A 26,576-nucleotide genomic window follows, 5' to 3' on the forward strand; every position below is an offset into this window, starting at 1 on the left:
GAGGGGCTGGGCTGGATGAGGTAATAGGTCGTTTTCCATCTCTGCATTTTATGGTTCTACGAATTTTCACTCCATTAGAAACAGGAGAAAGAAAAAAAAAAAAGAAAGAAAGAAAGAAAGAAAAAAAAAAAAGAAAAAAAAAGGAGGGAGGGCAAGCAAGAGAGAGGAAAAAACCCAGCAGCGTGGGGATGGCTGGCATGGCACCTCCCGGCTGCAGCACCCTGCAGCAGCTCAGCACCTCCCCAGCTGCCCCTGCACCGCTCTGTGCTCCTGGTGCAGGGACGTGGAGAGTGGCTGTTCCACCACGAAGGGAACGGGGTGGCTGTGAATTCTGGGGGACCTGAGCGAGGTGCTGGCAGAGGATAAGGAGGTTGGGACACGGAGGGTACGCCTTGCCCTGCCCCGCAGCCTGAACCCAGCAGCTCTGCATCGCTCGCTGCTGCAGCGTGGGGCCGGGGGGCCCACCATCAGCCCCCAACCTCCTGCTGTGCTTCTGCAGCAAGGATGGAGGCCATGCGGAGGCCAAGCGGCTCCCAGCGGCCCTGGCTGCCTCCCGTGTGCTCCAGGGAGGCAGGAGTCAGCCCGGAGCAGAACGGCCCCTAGCAGAAAGGCTGGGATCGGGGTGGGGGGAGAGGGAACCAGGGGACTTTGAGAGGAAGGGAGAGTAATTTAACATGACAGGCTGTTTATTTTGGCAAAAATGGTCTCCTTTCAACAGATTTCAAAGCCCAGCCCTGGGGCTGGGGGGGGGACCACACAGAGCAGGGGTTGGGGGGGCTCGATGGGGCTCCGGGCTGAGCTCGGTGGGCGGGGGGCAGAGCGAGGAGCGGGGGGACAGCACGAGTTGGGGGCAGAGGACCAGAGGGAAATCCTAGTGGCGCCAACACCAGCGTGCTTATCGCGGGGAGCTGGGGGTCACAGCCTTAGGAAGGCTCAGGACTGGGGCAGCTCCCCAGCACGCGTGCCCTCGTGTGTGCGCCGGCATGTGAGCGGCCACAGTGCCGCGTGCCCTCGCTGACACCCCAGGACGCGCACGCACACCGGGCACAGGCGTGGGCACCGCTCGCTGCCACATGGGCACCGGTGCACGCCCGCGCTCTCGCACACGTGCTGGCTCGCACGCACACGCGCACATTCACACGCTCCCCCGGCCCCGGCTCCTTCCTGCGGGCCAGGGCTCAGCTGGAGTCTTGGCTCCCCCGGTGCAATTTCAAAAGAGGCTGTTTATAAAAAAAAAAAAAAAAGAAACGCTAGTAAAGAAATAATTATTATAATCACATTAAGGGATTGGCTGTAAAAGCCCTGCGAGAGCGCGGGGCTGCTGAGCGGGAGGGAGAGGGGCTGTTCGTGCAGGGAGCGCAGGGGGGGCTTTTCCTGCAGTTCGCTCGTTTTATTTTCAGTCCCAATCCAGCACCCCCCCTCCCCTTCCTCCCCTTTATCCTGGGAAATGAAAACAATTTATTTAATGATGGATCATCCCTTTCTCTGGTCACTGACCTCCTGGGCTCATTTCTGCTGAGCTCGGCGGAAAACGCCAGGCTCGTTGTGGATCCCATCTGCGGGTGGGGGAAGGGAGGGGGGAGCTCACCCTCGGCCTTCCCAAAAACACAGCCCCGGGGAGCGGGTCGGGGCTGCCGGGGTGGCTCTGAGCAGCATCAGCGCTTTTCCGTGCCCTCGAGATCAGGGGATGGATGCAGGGCTGGGGCCGTCCCGTGCCCGTCCCGCTCCCCTTCGGCCCTTCCTGGGCCGCGTCCTGTTGCTCCCAACATGGTTCTTGTAAAAATGCGTAAATATTTACACGAGAATAATTTAAAAAACATGCTCTGTCGAACAATCAAAGCACCAGCACATCCGAAGGGCTTTTGGCCCTATGGGGAACTCCGCTCTCGCTCCGCACCGCCACGATGAGATGCTGGAGGTGCTTGAGGGCTGCGGGATGCTGGTGCTGGGCATCTCTGCATCACTGCATCACTGCATAGAGAAGTGTCACTGCGTGGGTCTGCAGGATGAGTATCTTCCTTGGCCGTGTCTTTGGTGGGCACGGTGGGAGTGTGCCAGTGGTTGGATTTGGTGATCTTAGAGCTCTTTTCCAGCCTCATGAGTGGGCACGGTGGGGATGGGTCGGCCCCTGGACGAGATGACCTTAGTGGTCTTTGCCAACCTCAGTGATGTGATGATTCTACAAGTTGTCAGGATGCTGCTGATTTGGGGACTGCAGTGGAGAGGCTCTCCTGCACAAAGAAAAGCCACAGCCTGGTGGTTGCCCTCCTCCCACTGCCTCCTCCGGGAGCTTTGACTGCTTTGGGTCTGGTCCCACCTTCAGCCCCGGGTCCTGCATCAACACAGCTTGGGTGACGACGTTCAGCCCCTGCCCTGCTCCCACCTCCTTTTTGGAGGTGCCCACAGCCTGAACCCCACCGTCCTTCTCTCTGCAATGACCCCATGCCTGGGGCAGGGGGATGGAGCATGCCCAGGAGCAGCACCACGAGCAAACCCTGCACCTAGCAGAGCCCCCAGTGCCTCCAGCTGCGGGGTTTGTTTCTTTTCCTGTAGGACCCCAGGGATGGAGACAAAGCCCAAGCCAGGCCCGGAGCTGCTCCACGTGCTGTGGGGCTTGCAGGGAGACCCGGGGAGCTGTTAAAGATGCAGAGCCTGCTGAGCCCCGGTGCGTTTGGGTGGAGGGGCCAGCGGGTCAGCACGAAAGCGCTCGTATTAAATTCAAGCACATGGTTTGGATTTCGCTCTCCCCCTCTGCTACAGCTAATTAGGCCAAGTCCAGAGAGTGTCCCCGCTGATCCCCAACACATGTGTGACACTGGCGGTCCCTGCGAGCCCTGTCCCCAGGCAGGGGGGGGCTGCCAGGTGGCCCTGGGACGCGTGTGTGCGCACACGTGTGTGCGTGTGCATGGGAAAGGGGCGGGGGGGGGGGAGCGGGGAAGAGATTATGTTTTAATGAAGTTTTGAACTCATTATCTGGCCCGCATTCAAAGAATGCAAGAACGCTAATCATGCACATGAATGCGTGTGGTGGGAAGCGGCTGGAGGGGGGCCAAGAATACCGAGGTTACTGCAACACACGTCCCGTGCTCCTGCACCCTGAGTGCCGTTCTGCCCGGCCGGGCACAACAGAGCCACTGTGCTGCCATGGGGCCATGGGGCACCCGGTCACCGTGGGCTGGACGAGCATTGGTGGTTGGTGGCCACTCGGTGGCCTGAAGGATGGCAGCGAGCAGAAGGAAATGGCTCACGGTGGTGTTTGGTGGACCCACTCTGCTCTGCGCATGGGAACGTGGCTCTGTCCCACCCCGAGCAGAAAGTGACCCCAGGACCTGCTCTGGTTCCCAGCCTGGTGCGCAGCCCCGTTGAGCCCCATGGCTCTCAGTAAACCTGGGGTGGGTGCGGAGGCTCTCGGGCCAATGTTGGGGGCTGACAAAGGAGAGGAGTACTCTGAATGCACCGCCGCAGCCACTGCAGGCGAGGGAAAGAGGCATTTTGGAAAGGCAGCACCAAGAGTGCAGGCAGATGCTGCGGGAAAGGGCTCTTTTCCCTGCTCTCCTCCCCAGCGCTGAGCCCGGCTTCACACTGGGTCCAGCTCCTGACCCAGAGGAAATCGCTCCGGGCTGTGGCCAACAGCTGTTTTCCTGCCTTGGTTCCTGCTTTCAATTTAGTGTCCCGAATTCCGACAGCGCGACGAGGCCATCGCTGCATCCCAAAACCCATTCATGCTCCAGGATGGGAACCCCTCTTCCCACGACATGTGCCACGCAGGGATGCTCCGGTGGGCGCGTGGGGTGCTCTGCCTGAAAGGGACCACATAATCGGGGTGCGGGGCGCTGCGGGGCCCCCGGGGCAGCCCCATCCGTGATGCTGGAGCCTGCACGGGGAGGGGGGACACGGCACAACCCCGAGGGTAGATGTGACCCAGGTGCAGGCAGGAGCAGGGCCAGCACGTGGGTGTGGGGCAGCAGCGGGGGGGGGCGGGGGCTGCAGGGTACCCCCGCATCGCTGCGTCCTGTGGGACGGGGAGAGGAGCGCAGCCTTAATGCCTTCCAGAAGATCAGCTGCGAGTGGCCAGGGAGGGTAATTCGTATCAAACTCATAAACCCTTTATTAGTGTCTCAGGGGGGAAATCCGGATGTGGCCGTTTATTTATTTTGGATTTCGCCTTTTTTTTTTTTTCCCCCTCTCTTTTCCTTTTAACGCCGTCTTCCAGGAGATTTTTAAAGGGACAGGGCTGCCTCGCTGCTCTCGCTGAGCTCCGTGCGCTCAGTGCCGGTGTAGGGCCGCCTTTAGGGCCAGCGGCCACGGACACACCACTGGGGGGGGGGGGCACCGTGCCGGGGGTACCCCTCAATGCGCTCCGAGCCGACGACTGCCGGAGGGGGCAGCTCCCCACGGTGTACATCGGTGCCCGCAGCCCCGGGTCCTGCAGTGCGGGGACCCCTCACGCTGCAAGCGGTGGCACCACGCGGTGCCCGTTCTGCGGCGCAGCCCCGCTGTTGCTCACTTCAGCCCTTACATAATTTGCTCCTCGGCTGGAGCTCAGCACACAGCACGGCCTCACCGCGGCGTCTGCACCGCGGGGGCACGGAGCAGAACCCCCCGCGTCCCAACACCCCCCCACTGCTTCTCGTGTCCCCACGGCCACCTGCTGCCCATCGCATCCCCAGCGGCACCCCGGCGGGACGGCCCCGCTCCCCGCAGCGTTTCCCAGCAGGCCGTCCGGATAAGCGATGCGCTGCTCCGAGCCGCGTCGCTTCGGGCTTTGTTTGTTTTGCTTCTCTTTCTTTCTTTCTTTCTTTCTATTTTTTTTTTATTATTATTATCACTATTTTTCTTCCCGAGGAGACAAAGAGGCCCTTGAGCCGAAAAGCGTAACTTAAAACATCGCATTCCTGAAAAGAATTTCCTGATAATATTTTTAGCACCTGAAAAAAAAATATAGGAAAAGGGAAAAAAGCAAATAACGCCGTTTGTTCCCTCCCCCCCCCCCCCCCGCCCCGCGCTCTCTCGGGCCCCGTTCGGGGGAGCAGCGGCCGCCAACCGGGGCAGCGCGAACACCCCGCGCGTGGGGACCCCCACGGCCACGCCCCCTTCGTTTGCATAGCCACGCCCACGACGCGATCGGCGTTCCCGTTGGTCAGCTGCGCCCGGGCTATGCAAATGCGCCCCCCGCGGGGCGCTGCGAGCGAGTCGCTCCGCGGGCAGAGCAGAGCGGCGCGGCCGGCGGCGGAGCTCCGAGCTGCGGGCGCGGATCCGTTCCATTCCGCTCCGCTCCGCCTCGCGCCGCCATGTCGCGGCTGCCGGTGCCGGCGTGAGGGAGACGCGGGCCGGAGTGCGACGGGCGCGGCCATGCGGGGCCCGGCGGGCTGGGTGGCGCTGGCGGCGCTGCTGGGCGAGTGGCTGCGGGCGGGCGGCGTGGTGCCGCTGGCGGACTTCTACCCGTTCGGGCCGGCGCAGGGCGACGCCGCCACGCTGAAGCAGGACGACGGCGGCTCCGAGCTGCGGCCCCTCTCCGTGCGCTTCCCCTTCTTCGGAGCGGGGCACACCGGGCTCTACGTGAGTGCCGGGCCGCGGGGGGCCCGCCGAGGGGGGGAGCGGGGCAGGCGGGGCTGCGCCGGAGTCCGGGGCTGCCGGCTGCCTTCTCTCCCTCCGAGCCCCTTCTCTTGCCTGTTTGCTTTTCTTTCTTATTAATTAACGCTCCGCTCACACCGCTCCCGGTGCGTCCCTCGGACGGGTGGCTGCGTGACCCCTATTGAATGCAGAGCGTCGGAGTCCTCGACCCCAAAGCTCAGCCTTTTAGGGGAAAGGGGACCGAGCGGAGGCGGCTGCTGTGCCGGGCGGTGCCGGTGGGGCCGGGCAGCGCCGCTGGAGCAGATGTTGTGCGGTCCCGGGCCGTGAGCTGAGCGGCAGATGTGGGACGTGCCTGCTGCTCTCCATGTGCGAGTCATTAATTGGGCTGACAGGACGCACTGGCATCTGCCGAGCATTCTAAAATTGCTTTTCCTCCGAGGGCTGTACAACCTTCTGCTTTCCATGCCGTTCCCACTCGGGGATGCTGCTGTGTGGCACTGTCCCGTGCAGCTCTCGGGCCGTCAGCTCTCAGGATGGGCTCCCATGGGGGCAGAGCATCGCTGGGCAGCACCCAGCAGTGGAAGCATGTCCGTGTCCCCATCCCTCTCACCATGCTGGCCGGCCTCCAGAAGGCTTTCGTTTCTGCTGACACCGAAAGCACCACGATCACGCTGGTCCCTCAGGGAGGCGCAGGCAGATAGCCTGACCACAGTCACACTTCGGTGCCAAGCCTTGAAGCCAAGGCCCTGGGAAGGAGCAATCGCTGTGCTTGTCTTGGGCTGACCCAGCAGTGTGGTGGGGATGAACCCTTGACTGCTGATGCTTCCTCTCAGAGTGTCATCGAAACAGTGAGATGTGGTCCAACAGCCTTCGAGGGAGCTGGCATTTGGGAATGCTCTGCGCAGAGGCCGGGGGACCTGGCACAGCGAGGAGGGTTGTGCAGGCTGCTGGGCTTGGCAGGGTGTTGCCTAACACACAGGAAGAGATGGGCACGGCACAGGGGCTTGCTGCGACCTGTCCCGTACTTCCCCCTCTGGCGCCCAGCCTGCAGTATGTCTGTGCCCTGGGCAGCCTGGCAGCTTGGGATCCTGCTTGGGACCCTGCTGGGGACAGCCCAGTTTGGAGCAGCTAGCATGCAGGGCGTCCTGTGGGCAGGGGGCTGGAGAAACCCAGCTCTGTTGGGTTGAAGGAGTAGGGAAAATGAGCGGGTGTGGGTTTTCCGGTGTGTAGTAAGCATCGTGTCATGCTCCTGTGCTTTTGGAAGATGGGTGCCTCGGTGGTCTCGTCCCATTTTTCTGATGTGGTCCAAGTTGACCGAGAATTCACAGCAGATTGATGGGGCACACCAAGATCTGTGCCTGTTCCTGCTGGGATGCTCCCGTCCGTTGTCTCAGCTGGGGGCACGCGTTGCTTGGACCTCGCTGGTTCAACCTCGTGTGTCTTTGGCACAGGGATTTCTCTGGGATGAAAACGCCGGCCCTATGGCAGCTGTGGGAGATGCACTGTCCTCGGGGCCAAGGGGCTTTGGTGTCTGCCTTGAGGGGGGGTGGTCCTGTAGGGGTGGCTGTCACCTCACATCTCCAGGGAGCCACACAAGCCGCGGCCAAAGCACAAGGCCCGGAGTGCAGGGCTTGACCCTGGGGGTCCCTCTGGGCCTGCCCCTTCCTCTGTAAAACAAACAAAAAAAACCCTTTCTTGGCACTAACTCTCTCCCATCTTGCTTTAATAAGGGGAAGAATGTTCCTCTGCGGACACTGTGAGGTTACGGAGGGTTTTCTGAAAGGGAATGGCGTTCCCCTCAGTCACAGCAGGGCCTGCCCTGGGGCTCTTGGGACCCTACAAATGGCCGCAGCCAGCATGAGGGGCTGCTGGGGGCTGCGAGGCTCTGCAGGGCAAATCAGCCCCCCTGGAATTGTCACACCTGCGTGCCCACACCTCCCCGGCCTGTAACAGAGTTCATCAGCCCTGGGAGCATAGAGCCCATGAGTGTGGGCACCCCGTGCTGGTAGGCCTCAGTGGGCCGGCTGTGCTGGGTGCCGCTGGTTAGCCAGCCCAGACTGCGGCTGTGGGTGCCCCCGGCCCAGGCGGGTGCTCTTTCTTTTCCTGCCAGGCCTGGCCAGGCTGCGGCGGGAGAACAGGGCCGGGTTTGTTCGGTGGAGGTCGGGGGGTGAGGCCACTTTCCCGGCCGGGCTGCCCGTGCTTCAAAGGGCAGGAAGGGGAAACGCTCAAATATTTGTGGAAGGAGGCTGCGGGGGAACGGGCGAAGCAAAAAGTGCCTTTAAAATAAGGATTCAGCGCGGCCGGGGCTGAGAGGGCAGCGGGGGAACGGCCCCATCGGCGCGCCTCAGGGCCGGCACCATCCTTGCCCGCTGTCCCCCCTTCGTCTGCAGGTGAACAACAACGGGATCATCTCCTTCCTGAAGGAGGTCTCTCAGTTCACGCCGGTGGCCTTCCCCATCTCCAAGGACCGGCGTGTGGTGGCGGCTTTCTGGGCGGACGTGGACAACCGGCGGGCGGGCGACGTGTATTACCGGGAGAGCCAGGACCGGGCCATCCTGGAGCGGGCGACCAGAGACATCGCGCGGTACTTCCCCGAGTTCCCCGACTTCTCTGCCCAGTGGGTGTTCATCGCCACGTGGTACCGAGTCACTTTCTTCGGGGGAAGCTCGTTTTCTCCGGTGAGCGGTGGGGGCACCCATGGGGGTGGGCAGAGCTTGGCGTCCTCCGATGGGGGAGGCAGCGGTTAGCTTAGGGGTGGCTTTTTTATAACGCCGAAGGAAGCGGAGCTGTGGTGTTTTCAACAAGTTCACCTCCGACTGTGCTGAGGAGCCTGGGTTTGTGCCCGGAGCTCTGAGCCCCAGGGCTGGTGGTAGACTTGGCTCTAAGGCTTCGTTCCTCTTTGCCATAAGCCTGACCACCGTCCTGGGCCTTTCTTCTAAGCTTCAGGGATCCAAAGGCAAGCTTTCATACCAGAATGAGTTTGATTTCCCACTCAGGAGTGCGGTATTCACTCTCTTGGAGAACCTGGAGAACCTCCTGTTTCCCTTTAGAGCCCTTGCAGCTGCATGCTGGTCGCTTCTTGCTCCCTGGGCTGGCTGCTCCACCGTGCTGTAGGGCTGTGCCACTCGCTGCCCTCCCCTGCAGCATTGCTGGGAGTAGGAGTTTGTCTCTGAGAGAGTTTCTGTGCGAGGCACTGGGGTTCCTGAGTCCTGGCTCGGCACAGACTGAGGCTGGTTGGCACAAAAGCGCCTCCCCACGCGGTGAGCTGAGCTCTGACGCTGCTCCTGCTGGGCAGGGGGCTCACGGCCATCTTTCCTGGGAGAGGAGTCAGTGCTGAAGGAAGCACCCCTCTGCTGCACACTGCCTGCAGCTTTACTTCCTGACAGCATTCCTGTCTGTCCTTCTTTGACCCGCTCGCTCTGTCACTATGTTCACTCACCGCCTTCTCTCCTCCATCCCGCAGGTAAACACATTCCAGATCGTCCTCATCACGGACGGCAAGCTCTCCTTCACCATCTTCAACTATGAGTCCATCACCTGGACCACGGGTATGCACGCCAGCAGTGGGGGGGACTTTGCTGGGCTTGGCGGCATCGCAGCGCAGGTAAGCAGCGGACACGGCCATCACCCCCAGGCAGTGCCCGAGCCCACCGCACTCAGTGCTCTTGGCCTTCCCCGGAGCCGCTCTGGCAGCGCGGTGCGGCCCATGGATTTTTGGTGGTGGCTCCCTCCCTCCCCCTGCTTTCTTAAAGTTCTTAAATATCCATCTGTGCTCTCGTTCCCGAAGCTGAGACCATATAGGGGACTTTGTTATAACGAAACCACGGTTCTTTACCTTGGCTGCTGCCTCTTAGTTCCTTTTCCTTCCTAACCTCAGACTTTAAGAGCAGCCCGTCAGCTGCCGCAGCCAGCACAGCTTTCGCTTGTATTTTTATTTCATCCTTGTGTGCGTTGTTGTGTTTAAGAGGGGAAAAAAAAACCGCAACCCAGTCCCCATTCGGATGTGTGAATTTACCACCAGTTGATCTGTCCTTGGCTCCCCGCCTGCCCGCCTGCAGGAAATCGCAGGTGTAGAGGAAAGAGACACGTTTTGAATCCCCGAATTCAGGAGCAGGGTGGGTTTTATGAACGTAAACAGAGCAGTGGCAGCACACCTTGGCCAGTGAGCAGCCCTCCGGGAGCTCCTGCGAGGAGGAGTGGAACCTCAGGGGAAGAAACGTCCTTCTTACCCCGTGCCTCTGGGCTGTGGGTGCTGTGAGCCTGTGCTCCTGGGCACGGGGAAAAGCAGTCATCCCAGGGGATGATCCATCACTGCAGGGATGCAGAAAGAACCCGGGTGGTGGCGGCGGTGCGTGGTCCATCAGCGCACCCCCTCGTGCCGCGGCCCCTCGGATGCTGTTCTGAGGTATTGATGGCTCTTTGCTTTCTGCCCTTGTCCTCCCAGGCAGGTTTTAACGCCGGTGATGGAAAGCGCTACTTCAACATCCCCGGATCCCGCACTGACGACATCGCTGACGTGGAGATGACGACAAATGTGGGTATCCCCGGGCGCTGGGTGTTCAGAATCGATGATGCCCAGGTGCAAGTGGGGGGCTGCAGCAATACAAGTAAGAGGACAGCAGTTAGGTTTATTTAACTCCCAACCCGATCCCAAACTGTTCTCCAGCCCTATCTTTCCCTGCCTCGATCCCCACCCTCACTTTCCCCCCCTGAGGGGAGAGAGCAGTGACCCACGGGTGGAGCAGACAGCTCGAGGGGCTCGGGGAGGGCTCGGGGTGGGGGCAGCAGTGGGGACACCGTCCTTGGAGCCGCCAGCCCCCTGCGTGGCTGTGGGAAGCGTGGCTCCCGGGCTCTGTGCCTGGGGATCCCCGGTCTGGTTGGGATCTGCCCGCTCGTGCTGGGGTGGAAAAAGCCAATGGGGAGGAAAGCTCCTGAGAGCAATACAGGCTGCGGGGTACTGGGGAGGAGGTGAGGGGGAATGTGAGGGGCTCTGTGGCCCCGGCACCACTGTGGGGCTGGGCTGTCACCCTTAGGGCAGCTCGTCTGTCCTGTGGGGCCTCAAGGCAGCCGCTGCCCAAGGAGGCCAGCAGTACACAGGGACTGTGCCCAGCCATCCTCCACGGAGCCACTGGCCTCCTGTTCCTTGTCCCTGCCCCACCCTGGCCGTGTTTTCTTACCCGCTAATCTACGCGTGTTTCATATGACCTGTGGGTTTACTTTGGACAGGTTCTCCCATCCCTCTTCCCCTCTGCCCCGGGCCATAGGCAAGGGCTGGCTGGATAACATCCGCTGGTTGTCCCTGCCTGGTAGGGCTCTGGCCCTGCCTCCCCGCTCCTGCAGCAAGAATAAAACCTCCACCCTGCCCGAGAGCAGCGAGCCCATCTGTGGGGCACACAGCCCCCAAGTGCGGGCTCCCCAAGCTCCCTGGAGAGCCGGGTGACCATATCCAGCCCAATGCACGGACGGCGGGGCTGGATGGATGCTGGGACGGACCCCGGCGGTTGCGTGGCCGGAGTGCAGCGTGTCAGCCCAGCCGGAGCGGGCTGTGAGCGGAGGGCGTGCGTGTCTCCGCAGCCTCCGTGTGCCTGACGCTGCGGCCCTGCCTGAACGGGGGGAAGTGCATCGAGGACTGCATCACTGGGAACCCCTCCTACACCTGCTCGTGCCTCGCGGGCTTCACGGGGAAAAGGTGCCATGTCGGTGAGCAGCCTTCCTGTGCCTTCAGCCTCGCTGCTGCCTCCTTGCCTGCCCTGAGCCCCTGCTCTCCCCGTGCTCTTTCAGACGTGGATGAGTGTCTGTCTCACCCGTGCCAAAACGGAGCCACCTGCATCAACAGCGTCAACAGCTTCAGCTGCCAGTGCCCGCCAGGCTTCAGAGGTGCCAGCTGTGAGATCGGTGAGTGTCACGCTGAGATGCGGCCGTCAGAGTGGGCTCTGCTGCTTGGAGAGTGGTTGGCACCCATTGTGCCTGCTGGGCATCCCAGCTCTATTCTGAGATGTGTTGGCTCCTCCCTGCAGGCAGCTGGAGCAGAGCGTTGCGTTTAGCTGCCCTGCGTGAGAAGGGGCTGCATGTGCCTGGGTATGTCCCCTTTGTAATGGTGTGCCTGGGGACGGAGAAGCACTGGGGCTGTGCCACCAGGCTCAGCAGAGCCAGCATGCAGCTGTCAAAGCTGCCGTGAGGCATCCTGCTGCCCCAATCATGGGCAGCCTTCCTGGTTCTGAGCTGTGCCCACGGTGCTCAGAGAAGCACCGATATCCCCAGGCAGGGATGGGGACACAGCGGGGCTGCGGGGTTCTCGGACACCCCACGTGCCCCTGCACCACGCCTACGGGATGCGCGGAGTTCATGTGGGCAGGCTGGGAAGACCTCAATGGTTTTCTGAGAGCGTAGAGGAGCCGATGACAGCCAGCTGCTCTCCTGCAGCCTCCCCCGCTGTGTTTAGTGGGAAGCCACTGTTAGGCTGCGAGCAGTGCTGGGGAAGGGTCTGCATGCCTTGCTGGAGGCACGGCAGCTCTGGGGAGTCAGGCTTTGCGCAGCGACTCCCGGTGCGCCCCGGGGACGAGCGGCTTCCAGCGGGAGCCGTGCTGGGCGCCGAGCGCCGCGGTCTTGGATCGCAACTTGCTGAAAGCAAAGGAAACTTTGCTCTGGCAGAGAGCGCTTCCTCCGCTGGCAGCCTGCTCCCAGGAGTGCTTGTCCCGGCATGGCTGCGAGGAACGCGCCTGCTGCTTTCCCGGTGCTGGAAAGCGCTGGTGCTTGGTGCTCGAGCAGGGGTCGCGGGAGGGATGGGAGGCCCTGCTCCGTGTGGGGCTTTCGCAAGTGGCACTCGGGTCCCGAGCCCTTGGGAGCACCTGGGAGTGCTCCTAGGCTCCCTGAGCCCCGGCTCGCCTCCGGATGAGTCACTGCTAATGCAGGCAGCAACATCCGCCGGGGGGAAAAAGGCATCTGCTCACAACACCTCTCCTCTGGGCGTGGGGACAGCAGCGAGGGCTGATGGCCAAGGGGCTCGGCGCTGGAGCCAGGTTTCCACGGAGCAGAGCGGCGGGGCAGCCTCTGCTGGCGGTGCCGGCTCGGCCCGCGCTGGCGTTGGGCTCCGTGTGAGCCTTTGTGCAGGCAGGGAGGGAGAGCGGGGAGTTTCCTTCTGGGGGAGGGATCCCGCACCCAGAAAGCAAAGCTGGATGGAAGCTGTCCGAGCTGTCCTTGCCCAGTACTGCCTTGGCAGCGGCAGAGGACACGGTGTGCTGGTCCTGCGTGTGGGTTGATCCACCCCCTTCTCTTTGCTGTCCCGCTGCAGAAGAGTCGCCGTGTGAGACCAAGGTGTGCCAGAACGGCGGGACGTGCCAGGTGGCAAACGGGACGGCGGTGTGCACGTGCCAGCCGGGGTACGCAGGAGGAGATTGCGAGACAGGTGGGCACTGATGAGCAGCAGGAGCCCGCCTGGCAGGGATGGAGTTGTGTCCCACTTCGGCAAGCTGCATTCCTTCCCCTTCATCCCCACCCAGCCTTATTCCTTGGTCCCCGAGGCCGTAAGTCCACGGTGCTGCGTGTGTCCAACCGGCCCTCCCTGCCCTGTGTTACAGAGGTGAACGAGTGCGAGTCCAGCCCCTGCCTGAACGGAGGGCACTGTGTTGACCTGGTTGACAACTACACGTGTGTGTGCCTGGAGCCCTTCGTGGGACAGCGCTGTGAGACAGGTGCCTGGTGCCCGCATGCCCAGGGCAGCCAGCGGCAGTTCCCACTGCCCCCCCTCTTGGGCTCATCGCGTCCTCCCCTCCAGACCCCTCCTCCTGCGAGGACCGGAGCTGCAGGAACCGGCAGACGTGCAACTACATCCGCCCGGGACGCTACATCTGCACGTGCTCCCCGGGCTATTATGGCAACAACTGCCAGTACGGTGAGCGGCAGTGAGGGGATGTCACAGAGGCACTGGGCTGTGCGGAAAGGGCACGTCCGGTGTCCCTGCCCAGGACATATCCAGCAGCATCCCTGTCCCTGTAGGTGGCCCCCGTGTGCCCAGTGCCTGCCTCTCTAACCCCTGCCAGAACGGGGGCAGCTGCCTGGAGCTGGAGCAGGGCTATGCCTGTGACTGCCCAGAGGGCTACGCCGGGCAGGACTGCCGTGACAGTGAGTACCCAGAGTCTCTGTTGGGATGCCACCTTGCTGGGGATGCCCTACTGGAGTGCTTGTGCAACCCCAGGGAGAAGCTGCCCCTGCAGAGTTCGTTCAGGGCTCCAGGACTGAGCTGTGGTCCCTGTCTCCCAGGCAGCTGTGCCCTGGGGCTTCTGGCTGCGGGTCCTGAGCTCCCCCAGTGAGGCTGTCCTGGCACCACAATACAAGGGGAAATCCCTCCCTCTCTTGCAGAGCTGACTGAGGGCTGTGAGTGTCGCAATGGCGGCAGCTGCCTGGAGGGGAATGTCACCATCTGCCAGTGCCTGCCAGGGTATTTTGGCCTGCTCTGTGAATTTGGTAGGTGAAGGCTTCTTACACGGTGCTCGAATTTTTTTTGTGTTTGCTCCCTCTTCTGGACACCTAACGCCAGCCTGGCTCTGATGTGAAGGATCCACCCTGCGTCCAAACCTAGCACAGCAGCCCAGTGTTTAATCTGAGCCACCTACACTAGCTAAGGCCTGGGGATATGCTCCTCGTGGTGAGGAGCTGCCACTCTTGCAGTGCTTCGTGGCATGCCTTTCCCAAGCCCTGGACATGGCCTGGAGATTGAAGCCCTAGCTGGGCATGCTGTAGCTCCCTCCTCCATCCCAAATTACCCTTACCATACTCGTGGCCTTCAGAGAGTAGCACGGGGGGGGCCATGGTGCCTCCCGTCTCGTTAAGCCCTGTAAAGCTCTGGGGTCTGTTTCTGGCTGGGAGGTGCTGCGATGCAGCTGACGGAGGCTCTTGCTGTGTGTTTGCAGAAGTGACCACCACACCGTGCAATGTGAACACGCAGTGTCCAGATGGCGGCTACTGCATGGAGTACGGCGGGAGCTACCTGTGCGTGTGCCACACCGACTACGGCACCAACCACAGTGAGTGTCCTTGACTGGAACGTGGGGACGGTGCAGGGAGGGACACGGAATGTGTGGGTTCAGGCTCTGTAGCTCTGAGGTTTTAATTTGGCTTTGCAGCGGTGCCGTCCCCCTGTGACTCTGAGCCCTGCCTGAACGGGGGCTCCTGCGAGACTCAGGACGACTCCTACACCTGTGAGTGTCCCTCAGGCTTCCTGGGCAAGCACTGCGAGAGAGGTACGTGCCACAGCGGGAGCAGGACCTGGCCCCTGGGGCACGGGCCTTTCTGGAGAGCCGGTGGGCATCTCCCGTTCCCCTCCTGCAGCCCGGCCACGGCTCTGCAGCACGGCGCCGTGCCGCAACGGGGGCACGTGCAAGGAGGCCGACGGCGAGTACCACTGCGCCTGCCCCTACCGCTTCACCGGCCGCCACTGCGAGATAGGTACGGCCCCGGCCTGGCGAGGGGAGGCGGGCGGTGTGTGTGCCTCTCCAGACTCAGCTTCCGCTGCCCCCAGGTAAACCGGACCCCTGTGCCTCGGGGCCCTGCCAGAATGGGGGCACCTGCTTCCACTACATCGGCAAGTACAAGTGTGACTGCGCCCCGGGCTACGCTGGACGGCACTGCGAGATCGGTACGTGCGGGTGCTGCTGGATGTCAGCTCCTTGCCTGCCATCCAAACCACTTTAGGGACGCAGCTCGGGGGGAAGTGGCAGCTGCTCTGCACCCTGCCGGTTCCACACCGGTGCCTTCCGCTCTCCCCAGTGCCATCTCCCTGCTTCCTGAGCCCCTGTGAGAATGGTGCGACCTGCGAGGAGCTCGGTGGGGACTTTGTGTGCACGTGCCCCATGGGCTACACAGGGAAGCGCTGCGGGACAGGTGAGGGCCCTGCGCTGCCACAGCCCAGCCCCAGGTACCCGAGCCACGCTCGCTCACTCCCCATCTCTCTGCAGAGATTGACTGCGGCATGCCCAGCGCTGTGAAGCATGCCCAGGCCTCCTTCAACTCCACCACGGTGGGCTCGCTGGCCAAATACCACTGTGAGCTGGGCTACGTCCTCAGCCAGCACAACAGCCCCCGTGTCTGCCGCTCGCAGGGTGTCTGGAGCGACCCCCCTGAATGTGACGGTAGGCAGTGTCAGGAAGTGGCTGAGCCCTGGCCCTGGCTTGAGGCTGTGTCGCTGCTGCATGTGTCCGTGGGACCCTGGTGCTCACTGCTTTCACCTTATCTCCCCCCCTGCCCAAACTCTTGCAGAGATTGATGAGTGCCGGTCTCAGCCCTGCCTGAACGGTGGCCAATGCAAAGACCGCATCGCCGAGTTCCTGTGCGTGTGCGAGCCGGGATACACGGGCCTCCACTGTGAGTTGGGTAAGAGAATGCACAGAGCTCATGTGGGGAGCAGAGGAGGGAGTCCCCATGGGTGGCTGTCCCCGCAGGTGGCTGTCAGTACAGCTGGAGTCATGCAGCTGGGAGTGGGGCTGCCTGTGTGCCCCAGCTCCCATCTCCTGCCCACTTGCGGCTCAGGGGAGCCCCCAGCCCACCTGGGATGGGTGCACGTGCTGCTTGTCCATCCATGCCAATGGGTGCTGCACGGACATCTCTGGCGTTGATGGGGCTGTGATTCCCAGGGGGTTGGGTCAGAATCCCCTGAATGGCTTTCGTGTGCCTCCAACACCCCCTGCTTGTCACGGTAGCATTTGCTGGAGAACAGTCCCAACGTGACCTTCATGTTCTGAACATGCGTAACGAAGGCCCAGATTGCAGGATCTGGGTGAGGAGTGTTCCTCACAGCTCCAGAGTTACTGGCCAAGAGGGAGGATGATGAAAAGCAGCTTAAGATTTAACCTTTTCTGGGTGCAGAGTGGGCTGTCCCTCCCACAGCAGTTCCTTGCACTTGCTCTCCTCCGTGCATGTGTTCATTATGGCACAGGGGCTCTGTTGCATGCTGTTTGGTGGGTGCTGGTGGGAGGGGTGTCAGGTGGCACAGGGGCTGGTGGGGCACTGCACAGCTGGGTGATGGGGTTAGCTGGGTTGGATGCAATGCCTTCAGGAGGGGATTGAAGGACAAGATGTACCATGCACACCTTATTTGTGACTTGTGGTGTCTCGGCACAGCTCCACAGCACCAGCTTTCCCCATCCGTGTTGCCCCTCTGTCCAGCCCCATGTGGGGCTGTCTTTGCCCGGGGGAGTTCAGGGCAGTGAATGACATGGGGAGGAGAAACGGCATCTCTCCAGACTTTTTGTTCTGCCTGCCAGCCCTGGCTCTGCTCTGAGCACATCTCCTCTCTGCAGAAGTTGATGAGTGCCAATCAGAGCCCTGTAAGAACGGTGGCACCTGCCGGGACCTCCTGGGCTCCTTTGCCTGCTCCTGTCCCGCGGGCTTCATGGGCACCCAGTGCGAAGAAGGTAGGGACCCTACTGGGCAGGGACTGTCACTTGGGCTCGGGGCATGGCCAGCACCTGTGCCTAGGCAGCTGCTGGGCGTCTGTCGCAGGGTTGGCACTCAGTCTCGGCCACTGTTGAGGGTACGGACTTAACCTTGACCTGGAGAGGACGCTGCTGTCCGTGGCGCTCACTGCATCTTGTGTCTGCCAGCAGCAGAGCTGACACTTCTCCCAGTGGGGGGAAGGAACAGCCCCAGCAGAGGACTCGGGCCTCGTGCCTGTGAGCTGCCTGTCTGCTTGGCAAGGCAGTGCTGTGCCAGGGATTGAGGCCACCGTGGCATTGAGCTGGGGATTCTGAAGGTGGGCTCTGGCTGGCAGCCCTAGGCTACACCTTTGTGTTGCTGCTGTGGTCACACGTGGGGCTGGCTGCCAGCACATCAGCTCGCTGCCTGCTGCAGGTGCTTTACTGCCAGCCTGCTCTCTCCTGCAGAAGTGGACGCCTGTGAGTCAGACCCTTGTCAGAATGGAGGGGAGTGTGAAGGTGATGGAGGTTCCTACCTGTGTGTGTGCCCAGAGGGTTTCTTTGGTTACCACTGTGAGACAGGTGAGGCACGAAGGAGGGCAGTACTGCAGCCCTGCACGGCCGCTGCTGCTGGGGCATCGAATGCCGTTAACGCTGCTGTGTCTCACTCCTGTTCTGCAGCCAGTGACCCGTGCTTCTCCAGCCCATGTGGGAGCCGAGGCTACTGCCTGCCCAGCAATGGCACCCACAGCTGCACCTGCAAAGTGAGCTACACAGGCAAGAGCTGCGAAAAAGGTAAAGGCCCTGAGCAGCAGCACCAGGACGTGGCGAGGGGCTAGCCAGCAGTGTGCCTGCCCTGTCACCCACCATCAAGGGGCTCGGCCGTCGGGGACCGGCAGCTCTCCTCCCCCTAGCAGGGCTTGGATCTCACCTCTGCCAGGGGAGCCCCGGCTCTGTGGATGCTGAGGGCAGATGCCAGCAGGGCTTGATCGTACCAGGTGCTGGGTGGCTGCTAGAGGTGATAGCAACAGCACAAGAGTGAGGCACGTGGGGATGCCGGGGACAAATTCCTCCGGGCTCCAGCAGCGCAGCAGGGGTTGCGTTTGCCTTGAATGCCTTTGGGAGAGGAGGCAAAGAAAATGGATAAAAGCCTCCAGCTTCACAGCTGGAGCATCCTCGAGGCCCCTGATCTGGTTTAAGCGATCCCCGTGGTGCATTAATCTGGAGGAAGGTTGTTCCCTCTGTTCCCATGTGGTCCGGTAGCTGGAAGCAAATGCAGTGTTCCTAACTCCGCCGTGCAGGCTGTCTGCTTGCCCTGGCTCTGTTCAGGCCCATTGGGGTGGCTGAGCAGCCCCGGCTCCTCCAGCACACGCTCGGCACCTGGCACGACCGGCCAGCGGCAGCCATAGGGCTTCTGCGAGCTGCAACGCGAGCGAGAGAGGACCCTGTCCTCCATCTGCATTTCGTTGCTGGGGTCTGTTCTCTAAAGATTCATGGCATTACCTCTCCCCTTTGCTTTTGCCCACACCCTGAAGAATTGCTGCCACCAACCTCATTAAAGGTGGAAAGGGTGGAGGACACTGGTGTGTTGATTTCTTGGCACCCTCCTGAGGACGCAGCCGCCAGGCAACTCATTGACGGCTACGCCGTGACGTACGTATCCTTCGACGGCTCTTACCGCAGGACAGATTTTGTGGACCGAAGTCGTTCTGCCCACCAATTGCGGGCACTAGCCTCCGGCAGAGCCTACAATATTTCTGTCTTTTCAGTCAAACGCAACGTGAACAACAAGAATGATATCAGCAGGCCTGTCATGCTCACCACGCGCACTAGTGAGTAGCGTCCTCAAGGGAATTAGGTTGTGAGTACAGGCCCCCCAGTGCCTGGGGCACTGCTCCCAGCCCGCTGCCCTCCCCACGGCCACCTTCGGCTTCCCGTGTCCTGGAGGTCTGCTCCAGCCTGAACCTGCTGGCCGTGGTGCGGCTGAAAAGGTGGTGTGCAGGCCCTGAAGTCCTGGGTTGAAAGTGCTTGGAGTAGATGGGTTTTTGTTTTTTTTTTTTTCCTCTTTTCTGTGGCCAGTGAGAGCAGGGTCTGAAAAGAGTAGCCAAGCCCTCTGGGGCTGGTGCGGGTTGTCTGTGCCCGCAGCATCATGCTGCACTTGCTGTTGGGGTCTGGGCCTGGCAAAGTCTCATTGCGGGCTGGGCGGTGAGGCTGGAGTGCCCAACAGAAGATGACCACTGTGTTGCTTTCCGGGGTCCGGCGTGCCTCAGCGGGCACAGGAGACCTCTGCTCTGTGGGTGGGGGCAGTGAGGCAGGATCATAGCTTCCTTGGGCATGGACCATTGTTGTGGGACAAGCAGATGCTGCTGCATCCTCTGTAATGCGTAATCCCTGGCCTGTGGATGGCTGGAGCATAAATCGAAGGCAAATTGAGGATGAAAGAGATTGGACCTGGAAAAAATTCCCTGTAGTGAGAGGGGAGGCCCAGGGGCTTGATCCCATTGCTGGTGAGCTAGGCTGAGCCCAGCGCTGCCCATGCGTGGCACCAGCCCAGAGGTGACCTCGGGCTGGGAGGGGGCAGCAGGGCCTGAGGGTGTGGGGCAGCCGGGCAGCCTCTGCCGCTGGGTTAGCCTTGGGTCTAGGCCTCATCCATGCTGGTGTGCACGTGGCTGGGTGGAGGCTAGAGGCTGGGCAGGCAGCACCAGGCCTAAGGGATGACTACGAGCTGGACCTCTGGGCTCCATGCTTGCTGAGGAGCAACCAACATGGGGGCCAGGCTGGGTGCCCCCGGCTGCCCAACAGCGGGGACACGGGGCAGTGGCGCTGAGCCGTCCTGGTGCTGTGGATGTGCCCATGGTGACTCTAGGAAGGCTGGTCCACATGGCAGGCTGGGGCGTGGGAGATAAGGGATGCGGGAAGGATGCAGCCCCGCCGCGGCCAGCTGCTGACCGCAGCCCTCCCTGCTTCTCTGCTCGCTCCGGCCAGGACCGCGTCCGGTGGAAGGCTTTGAGATCACGAACGTGACGGCCAGCACCATCACGGTGCAATGGGCTCTCCACCGGCTCAAACACTCCACCGTCAGTAGGGTGCGTGTCTCCATCCGCCAGCCTGGGGACCTGGAAGACCGCACGGTGGAGCTGAACAGCAGTGTGGCCAAGTACACCTTCCTGTGAGTGCGGCGGGCGGGCGGTGGGACCGGCTGTGCCCACGAGCCGCCGCGCTCATGTCCCCCGCCCGCCTCTGCAGGGACCTGCAGCCAGGAGAGCGGTACATCGTCCATGTCACGACGCTGAGTGGCATGGGGACAGAAGATCACCCCTCGGAGAGTCTGGCCACAGCCCCCTTCCACGTGTGGACGAGTGAGTGGGGCTGCGTGGTGCTGGCTGGCAGGGCCGTTGCTGGGCTGGGGGCGAGCTCCTGAGAGGCTCGAGGCTGGACGCTGGCGCTGATCCTTTTCTCTCCTCTCCCTCTTTTTCCAGGGCCTCTCCCCCCTCGCAACCTCACAGCCTCCCGCGTCACCCCCACCTCTGTGTCCGTGACGTGGGAGCAGCCACCCACTGGTGCCGTGGAGGGGTACATCATCAACGTCACCACCGCGCAGAGCGTCAAGAGCCGCTACGTGCCCAACGGGAAGCTGGCGTCCTACACCGTGCGGGACCTGCTGCCCGCACAGCGCTACCGCCTGTCTGTGACAGCTGTGCAGAACACAGAGCAGGGGCAGGTGCACAGCGAGCCCATCCACCTCTACGTCACCACCCGTGAGTGCCCATCTTTGCCCCCAACGCAGGTGCCTGGGTATGGGATGGGTGCCCCATCGCTGGGAGCCAGCAGGGGGGTCGGTGCGGAATTGCGGCTCGGTGATCCGCTGTTGGGGAAAGGAGCAGCGCACGGCCCAGGTGGCATCGTGTTTCCTTAGCTCTAAATGGCACCCCGGGGACCCCTCACTGCACTGACTGGCTGCCTGCCTCTCTCTAAGCCTAACTCTTTGTGGTCTGCAGTGCAGAAGGATGGGGCTCCGGAGAGGCGCTGGAGCCAGGCTGGCCATCCCCGTGTCCTGCGCAACAGGCTGCCCCCGGCCTTCCTGCCCGAGCTCCGCTTGCTTGCAGACCACGACACAGCTGAAGAGCCCTCGCCAGCCCCCAGGTAGGCACCGGCAGGCTGAGCGCAGCCCCTTCCCCCAGCTCTAGGCAAGCCTAGCTCCAGCTGGGCTGTGTCCCTTGCCCGCCCCAGCCTCACTCTGTGAGCTACATGCAGCACTTGCACTGTACCACATACCACCTGCAAGCACTTCACTCAGGCTGTCTCCAGCCTTGAGGATCCTGCCCTGTCCCACACCCTCACAGCTGTGCTCCCCCAGGTTCACTGAGCTGGTGGATGGCAGAAGGAGGATCAGTGCCAGGTTCGGCACTTTGCCAAGCAAATCCATCACCGTGAAGACACGTAAGTGCTTTGCTGTCTTTCTGGCCCCCTTCTGTCACCGTGTGCCATCTTCTCCAGGATAGGGGGACAGGGAGGCAGGCTGGGCGAGTCATAGGGGAGGGCAGAGCCACCTGCCCACCTCTCCCTGGGCATGCAAACACCTGCCCTACGTAGGGAGGGGGCTGGCCTCTGGCAAGTTGGGAAGCCCAGAGATGGCTTTTGGGTGATGGGAGATGTGGGATGTGGCATGGGCTGGCCTACACTGCCAGCAGTGAATGCTGCCTCGTGCTTGAGGCAAGCGAGCCCCTGGTTTGCTATACCCCAGGTGCCAAAAGTGAAGGGCTAAAGTGCTGCCTCAGGCATGGCCGTCCCCTTGATGCTAGGCTGGGTCCCCCTGCCTGCTGCTGCCACTGCAGAGGGGCTGCTTTTGGGTCTGGCTCAGCCTGGAAGTCACGTTGACCCTCTCGTTGCCCAGAGCCAGAGGCTCCCGTGAGGCTGGAGAACAGCGAGGAGCCCAGCCGGAGCAGTCTGGCACTGCAGCTGCGAGAGGCATGGAGCAAAAGTGAGTCTGGGGTGGGCATGGCTGGCAGGGAGCTGGCACTGTGGATGTACACAGCTTTGCCAGGGCCCCAGAGCCTGACAGCGGTGCACGTTTTTTCCAGGCATCAGGCAGAACTGCTCCACAAACCCCTGCAAGAATGGAGGCACCTGTGTAAGCGAGAGCGAATCCTACCATTGCGACTGCATCCCGGGCTTCAAGGGCAGGCACTGTGAGCTAGGTGAGTGCTGTGCTGCTGCAGGGTGTGTGACAAGGCTGAGAGCTGTCCCAGCAGTGGGGTCCCACAGGGCACAGGTCACTGAGCAGCCCCATCCATAGCCGGCTCCCAGGTTCTGGCTGAGCCTCCAGCAGCCGGGATCCTGCTGTGCCCTGTAGTACCACTAGGCTGGAGCTCACTTCTGGCGGGTCGGCTCCGAGTGACAGAGCCTGCAGCTCCAGGACTGCAGTGTGGGGATCCTGGGGGGCCTTGATGGCTTCCGGGGCACAGGCAGGCAGGGCCTGAGGTGGGCTTGCTGATAGCTCCCCTCTCCTGTTCCCCAAGCAGCCTGCAAGAAGGTGCCACACTCGTGCACGCGGCTGTACTCGGAAACCAAGTCATTCCCTGTGTGGGAAGGAGGCACCTGCCACTACCTGTGAGTACTGCCCGCGGGTTGTGCTCCCCCTTCCCCTGGTGCCAAGAGCCAAGGCTGTCACTGCAGCACGGCTCCAGGGAAGGGAGAGTGAGCACAGGGCTGTCCCATGCCGTGGCCTTTCTGGGTGCCTGGCACCGCTGGCAAGGCCTCTAGATCAGGGCAGGGTGTGACACGGTGTAACCCCTGCCTGCCAGCCCAGCTCAGCGCCACCTCTGTCCCTGGTAGAGGGCCAGCACTCATGTTGGGGCACGGGGGCCTCTGCTGTGCCCCCAGCCTGCTTGTGGGACAGGTGCAGCAGCCCAGCTCCTCGCCCAGCCACGCAAGACTCAGCCACATTCGAATCAGTGAAAGAGGGGAGACCTCCCTGTAGCAGTTAAAAACACAGCTCTGTCCTTGTTAGTCCATACAGCTCCCCTCTCTCTGTGTGTGCAGGTACAGGAGAGTATACAAGGTACACCAGGATGTATGCTACAAGGAGAGCTGTGAGAGCACCGGTTCCAAGAAAACCAGCAGGTACAGCCAACAGAAATGTTGCCCTCCCTCTGCTTGGGGGCCAGAATGTGGGCCCTGGGGTGCTGGGACCAGGGTGGGCAGGGAGGGGTGCAGGGCAGCACGCGAGGGATGTGCACGCTCACTGCAGCTCCTCTACCTCAAGGCTGCAAGGTTAGCGCCTTGTGGGAGCAGTGGGTGAGGTGCTGTGGGACTGATGGGTCTTTTCCTTCCTTCTCTTCCAGAAAACGAAGCGACAGTCACACACTGAAGAAGCCATAGTGTAAGTGTCTGCTCCAGGCACAGGCAAAGCTGTGAAGGGGGCCGGGCCCAGGCCAAGGCTGGCACAAGCTGCTGGGCTTTGGGGGGGGCTTTTGCACGCCAGCTCATTCTCCTCCTGCTCCTCTGCAGGGTTCAAAGCAGTAGGAGCTTCATCCTTCCACGTCTAAGGGCTTCTGCAACACCAGGAAGATCAGATCTGCTCACTGGGTTGAACGCAGCAGGGCCACCTTCCTGCCTGGCCTCAGCCACTCCCTCTCCTCCAGCCCATTAGGGACACACAGCCAGACTGGCATCCGAGCAGCGCTGCCTTCCCTCTGCCGGACCAGCAGTGCCTTTGCCCTGCCTTGCCTTGTCCCGGCTGCCTGCTCTGGGGGGTCCCTCAGCCCCCCTCCACCCCCCGGGCTTCTGGCTCTGCTCTGACACCGCCAGGCTGAGCCCAGCAGCAGCTGCACCAACCTGTTTTCGTAACCCAAGGTTATAAGAAGTTACCTATAACCCCCCAAATAAAACAATTGAATGCGGACCCAAAAGCCTTAGCTATCACCTGAACCCTGGCTGCCCCCACGGCCCGGTGGGAGGAGGTCTTCTCTACATCCATTCCCTACATTAGAAATAGAGGTGAGAGCGGTGCTGGAGGCACAGCCCTGCGCTGGAGAGGGGCAGTTCAGGCAGCTTCCACTGCCTCCATGTTGGTTTTTTTTTCTTTGCTTTGTAAAAAAATCTGTGGTTTTAACCATCTTTCCAGCTCAGCAAGTGACGGAGCACCTGGAATGTACTAGAAAGTGCTCTGCAGATCGGTTTGTCAGCAGGGGGGGCGATGCTACGCTCAGTGTGGCACAGCACGGTGCCACCCCCTGCACCGCCTGCAGCTCTCAGCACCCTCTGTGGCTCAGTGGGGCTGCTGCCATCCCCGTGCTGTTTGTGGGTACCCTGGTGACTGTAGCAGAGCCAGCAAGGGGGAAAAAAAAGAAAAAAAAATTAGCTTAGAAACGTTCCTAGTTGTTGTGAGTTTGTACGACGATGCTAGTTAAACATAGATTTGTGTATTAACGTACACGGTGTATATTATAAATTAATACGTACCAGAGATATATCGTAGTTATGGCATAGAGTGTTATTGCCCTGGCTGCAGGCAGGAGGTGGGACAGCCCTGCAGCACCTCGTCCTGCTGGGCGCTGGCTAAGAGCGGGGCCGGCCACGCTCCCCTGCAGCACTGGGGACGCCTCTTCTGCCACGGAGGAGAACGAGGTTTGCAGATAGAGCCCTTGCTTTCGCTCTGCCTCTGTGGACGCGTGCTCTGGGCTGGGATCCTCCCGTCCCTGGGGTGGGTGGAAAACCAACCCCTGGGGATGAGAGCGGGGCCAGGGGAGAGCCAGAGCAGGCTGTGCTGTGCCCCAAAGCAGGGCCTGGCCCCTCTGCTCCCCTGGGCTGGCGCTGCCCTGCCTGGGCCCTCCCTGCAGCGCTCGGAAGACAGCGGCGCACAGCATGTAACACAGCCAAAAGATTTTAACCTAGTCTTTAAAATGAATTAGTTATTTGGGTTTGGTTGTTGTTTTTTTTTTTTTTTTTTTTTTTTTTTACTAAATAAATAAAAACACTTTATAGAAACGGTATATTCTGTGGAGCAGCTGGTCACTGCGGGGCGGGCGGACACGGGGCAATTGGGGAGGGCTCACTGCTGTGCCAGTCCCTGTCACCTCCCTCTGCGTGCAGTGCAGCGCTGCCCTCCTCCTCCTCCTCCTCCTCCTCGTCCTCCTCTTCCTCCTCCTCCATCTCCTCCTCCTCCCGGGCCAGCAGCCGCTTGAACACCTCGTACTCGTCGGGGGAGGCGCGGGCCACGCCGGCCACGAAGTCGCCCTCGGTCGGCCGCAGGACGTCCCGCAGCGCGGGGTTGCCGCTCTGGCTCTGCCCCTTGTGCGGGGTGCGGTACAGCCCCCGGCGCTCCAGGAAGACGTGGCGGTTCCTCAGCTCGGCGAAGGGCGTGCGGAACAGCCGGGCCTTCACCATCTCCTTCTGCCGGACGCCCATCCTGAAGTACGCGTACTGCGCGTGGAGGCGCGCGGAGCTCAGCGCCGGTCGGGCCGCGCCCGCAACGCCGCCGCTCCGCCCCGCACGGCGCCCCGCACCTGGAAGTGGTGCTGCACGCGGTCCGGCTCCTCCAGCAGCACCTCGGGGCAGCTCCGCAGCAGCTCGGTCAGCTGCTCGGCCGTGAACAGACACCGCTCCCGCAGCAGCCGCACCACCGCCTCCATCCTCCGCCGGGGCAGCGTGAACACCTCGGGGCAGCGGCCCGCCGCGCTCTGCAGCCGCGCTAAGCGGGGGTGCGGGGTGAGGGGGGGCCGCCCGGCCCGGCCCTACCTCCTCCCGGCCCGGCCCTACCTCCTTCCAGCCCCAGCCGCCGCAGGTACTCGGCGCGCTCCTTCAGCCGCGCGGTCTCCATCCGCAGCAGCCCCGGGCTCCGCTCCAGCAGCCCCAGCGCGGCCTCCGCGCTCAGCCCCAGCAGCAGAAGCTGCGCCGCCGCCTCCGCCCGCCGCTGCGGCTCGAGCCCCGGCCGCAGCAGGCGGAGCCGCCGGGCCTGCGCCTGGCTGAAGCCCATGGCCAGCAGCTCCGCCGCCTCGCCCTCCTCCGGGCCCGCCGTGCCGCAGCGGTGCCGGGAGGCCGGGCCCGGCGCGGGGAGGACGGCGCGGGGCGCGCGAGCCCGCAGCAATCCCAGCAACCGCCCCGCCATGGCTCGGGGAGGAGCCCCGCACCGCGCAGCCGCCGCACTGCTGCGGCCCCGCCCGCGGGGGGTGGGGGCGGCCTCTCGGCTCCCCCCGAGCTCCGCGTCTGAGCTGCGGCGTTAATGATTGGTGATTGCACGGAGGAACCTCCCTGCCTGCAGCCCGCAGGCCCCCGGGGCTCGCAGTCGGCACGGCGCCCTGTGGCGCAGCGGTCTCTCTCGGGTTCCAGCAGTAGGCAGCGCTGCCCTACAGGCACAGCTACCGCGAGAGCTGTGCTGAACGCAGAAGCCAACGCTTGAGGCACAAGAGAGGGCTGGAGCCGTTCCTCCGTGCCTTAAATAAGCTATGCGGTGCGTTGTGCCACGAATGCAGGCAGCCACGTGCTCACCTGGAGCTATCAAAGCCTGGAATGAGGAAGCAGGGCTACAGAAGCAGGAACTGCTGCATCTCCCGGCTCAGCACTGCAGCCCTGGCTGGGCTGCACATAGGCCTC

General features: G+C 62.3%; 2 protein-coding genes and 1 non-coding gene across 14 annotated transcripts; 2 read left to right on the forward strand and 1 right to left on the reverse strand.

Annotated features, from left to right (window-relative positions):
• The first annotated feature begins 5,148 nt into the window (after positions 1 to 5,148).
• On the forward strand, positions 5,149 to 24,976 carry SNED1 (sushi, nidogen and EGF like domains 1). 11 transcript variants are annotated; one of them, XM_025153506.2, is made up of 33 exons: positions 5,149 to 5,559; positions 7,965 to 8,252; positions 9,038 to 9,178; positions 10,019 to 10,181; positions 11,149 to 11,274; positions 11,356 to 11,469; positions 12,866 to 12,979; positions 13,152 to 13,265; positions 13,349 to 13,465; positions 13,570 to 13,695; positions 13,933 to 14,037; positions 14,484 to 14,597; positions 14,688 to 14,813; positions 14,902 to 15,018; positions 15,092 to 15,208; positions 15,340 to 15,453; positions 15,528 to 15,701; positions 15,829 to 15,942; positions 16,869 to 16,982; positions 17,451 to 17,564; positions 17,664 to 17,777; positions 18,518 to 18,814; positions 19,968 to 20,151; positions 20,229 to 20,341; positions 20,462 to 20,740; positions 20,981 to 21,125; positions 21,340 to 21,422; positions 21,877 to 21,963; positions 22,064 to 22,180; positions 22,502 to 22,592; positions 23,025 to 23,105; positions 23,327 to 23,364; positions 23,493 to 24,976. In XM_025153506.2, exons 1-32 carry the CDS (start codon positions 5,158 to 5,160, stop codon positions 23,361 to 23,363), a joined length of 4,542 nt encoding a protein of 1,513 aa, XP_025009274.2. In that variant the 5' UTR covers positions 5,149 to 5,157; the 3' UTR covers position 23,364; positions 23,493 to 24,976. The 11 variants fall into 11 exon arrangements, 10 of the variants coding, with proteins under 10 accessions (XP_025009274.2, XP_025009275.2, XP_025009281.2 ...); XM_025153507.2 differs by having other exon boundaries at positions 22,505 to 22,592; XM_025153513.2 differs by having other exon boundaries at positions 18,752 to 18,814.
• Positions 6,887 to 6,957, forward strand: MIR1704 (microRNA 1704). The gene has a single exon (NR_035198.1). It is a non-coding gene; the product is annotated as a microRNA 1704 (primary transcript).
• On the reverse strand, positions 24,916 to 26,111 carry MTERF4 (mitochondrial transcription termination factor 4). 2 transcript variants are annotated; one of them, XM_015277091.4, is made up of 3 exons: positions 25,743 to 26,111; positions 25,490 to 25,674; positions 24,916 to 25,406 (listed from the first exon to the last, which is right to left on the reverse strand). In XM_015277091.4, exons 1-3 carry the CDS (start codon positions 26,089 to 26,091, stop codon positions 24,996 to 24,998), a joined length of 945 nt encoding a protein of 314 aa, XP_015132577.1. In that variant the 5' UTR covers positions 26,092 to 26,111; the 3' UTR covers positions 24,916 to 24,995. The 2 variants fall into 2 exon arrangements, with proteins under 2 accessions (XP_015132577.1, XP_015132576.1); XM_015277090.4 differs by having other exon boundaries at positions 24,916 to 25,663.
• Between the last annotated feature and the right edge of the window lie 465 nt (positions 26,112 to 26,576).

This window comes from Gallus gallus, chromosome 9 (assembly GCF_016699485.2).
Source record: "Gallus gallus isolate bGalGal1 chromosome 9, bGalGal1.mat.broiler.GRCg7b, whole genome shotgun sequence".
Lineage (NCBI taxonomy): Eukaryota > Metazoa > Chordata > Aves > Galliformes > Phasianidae > Gallus > Gallus gallus.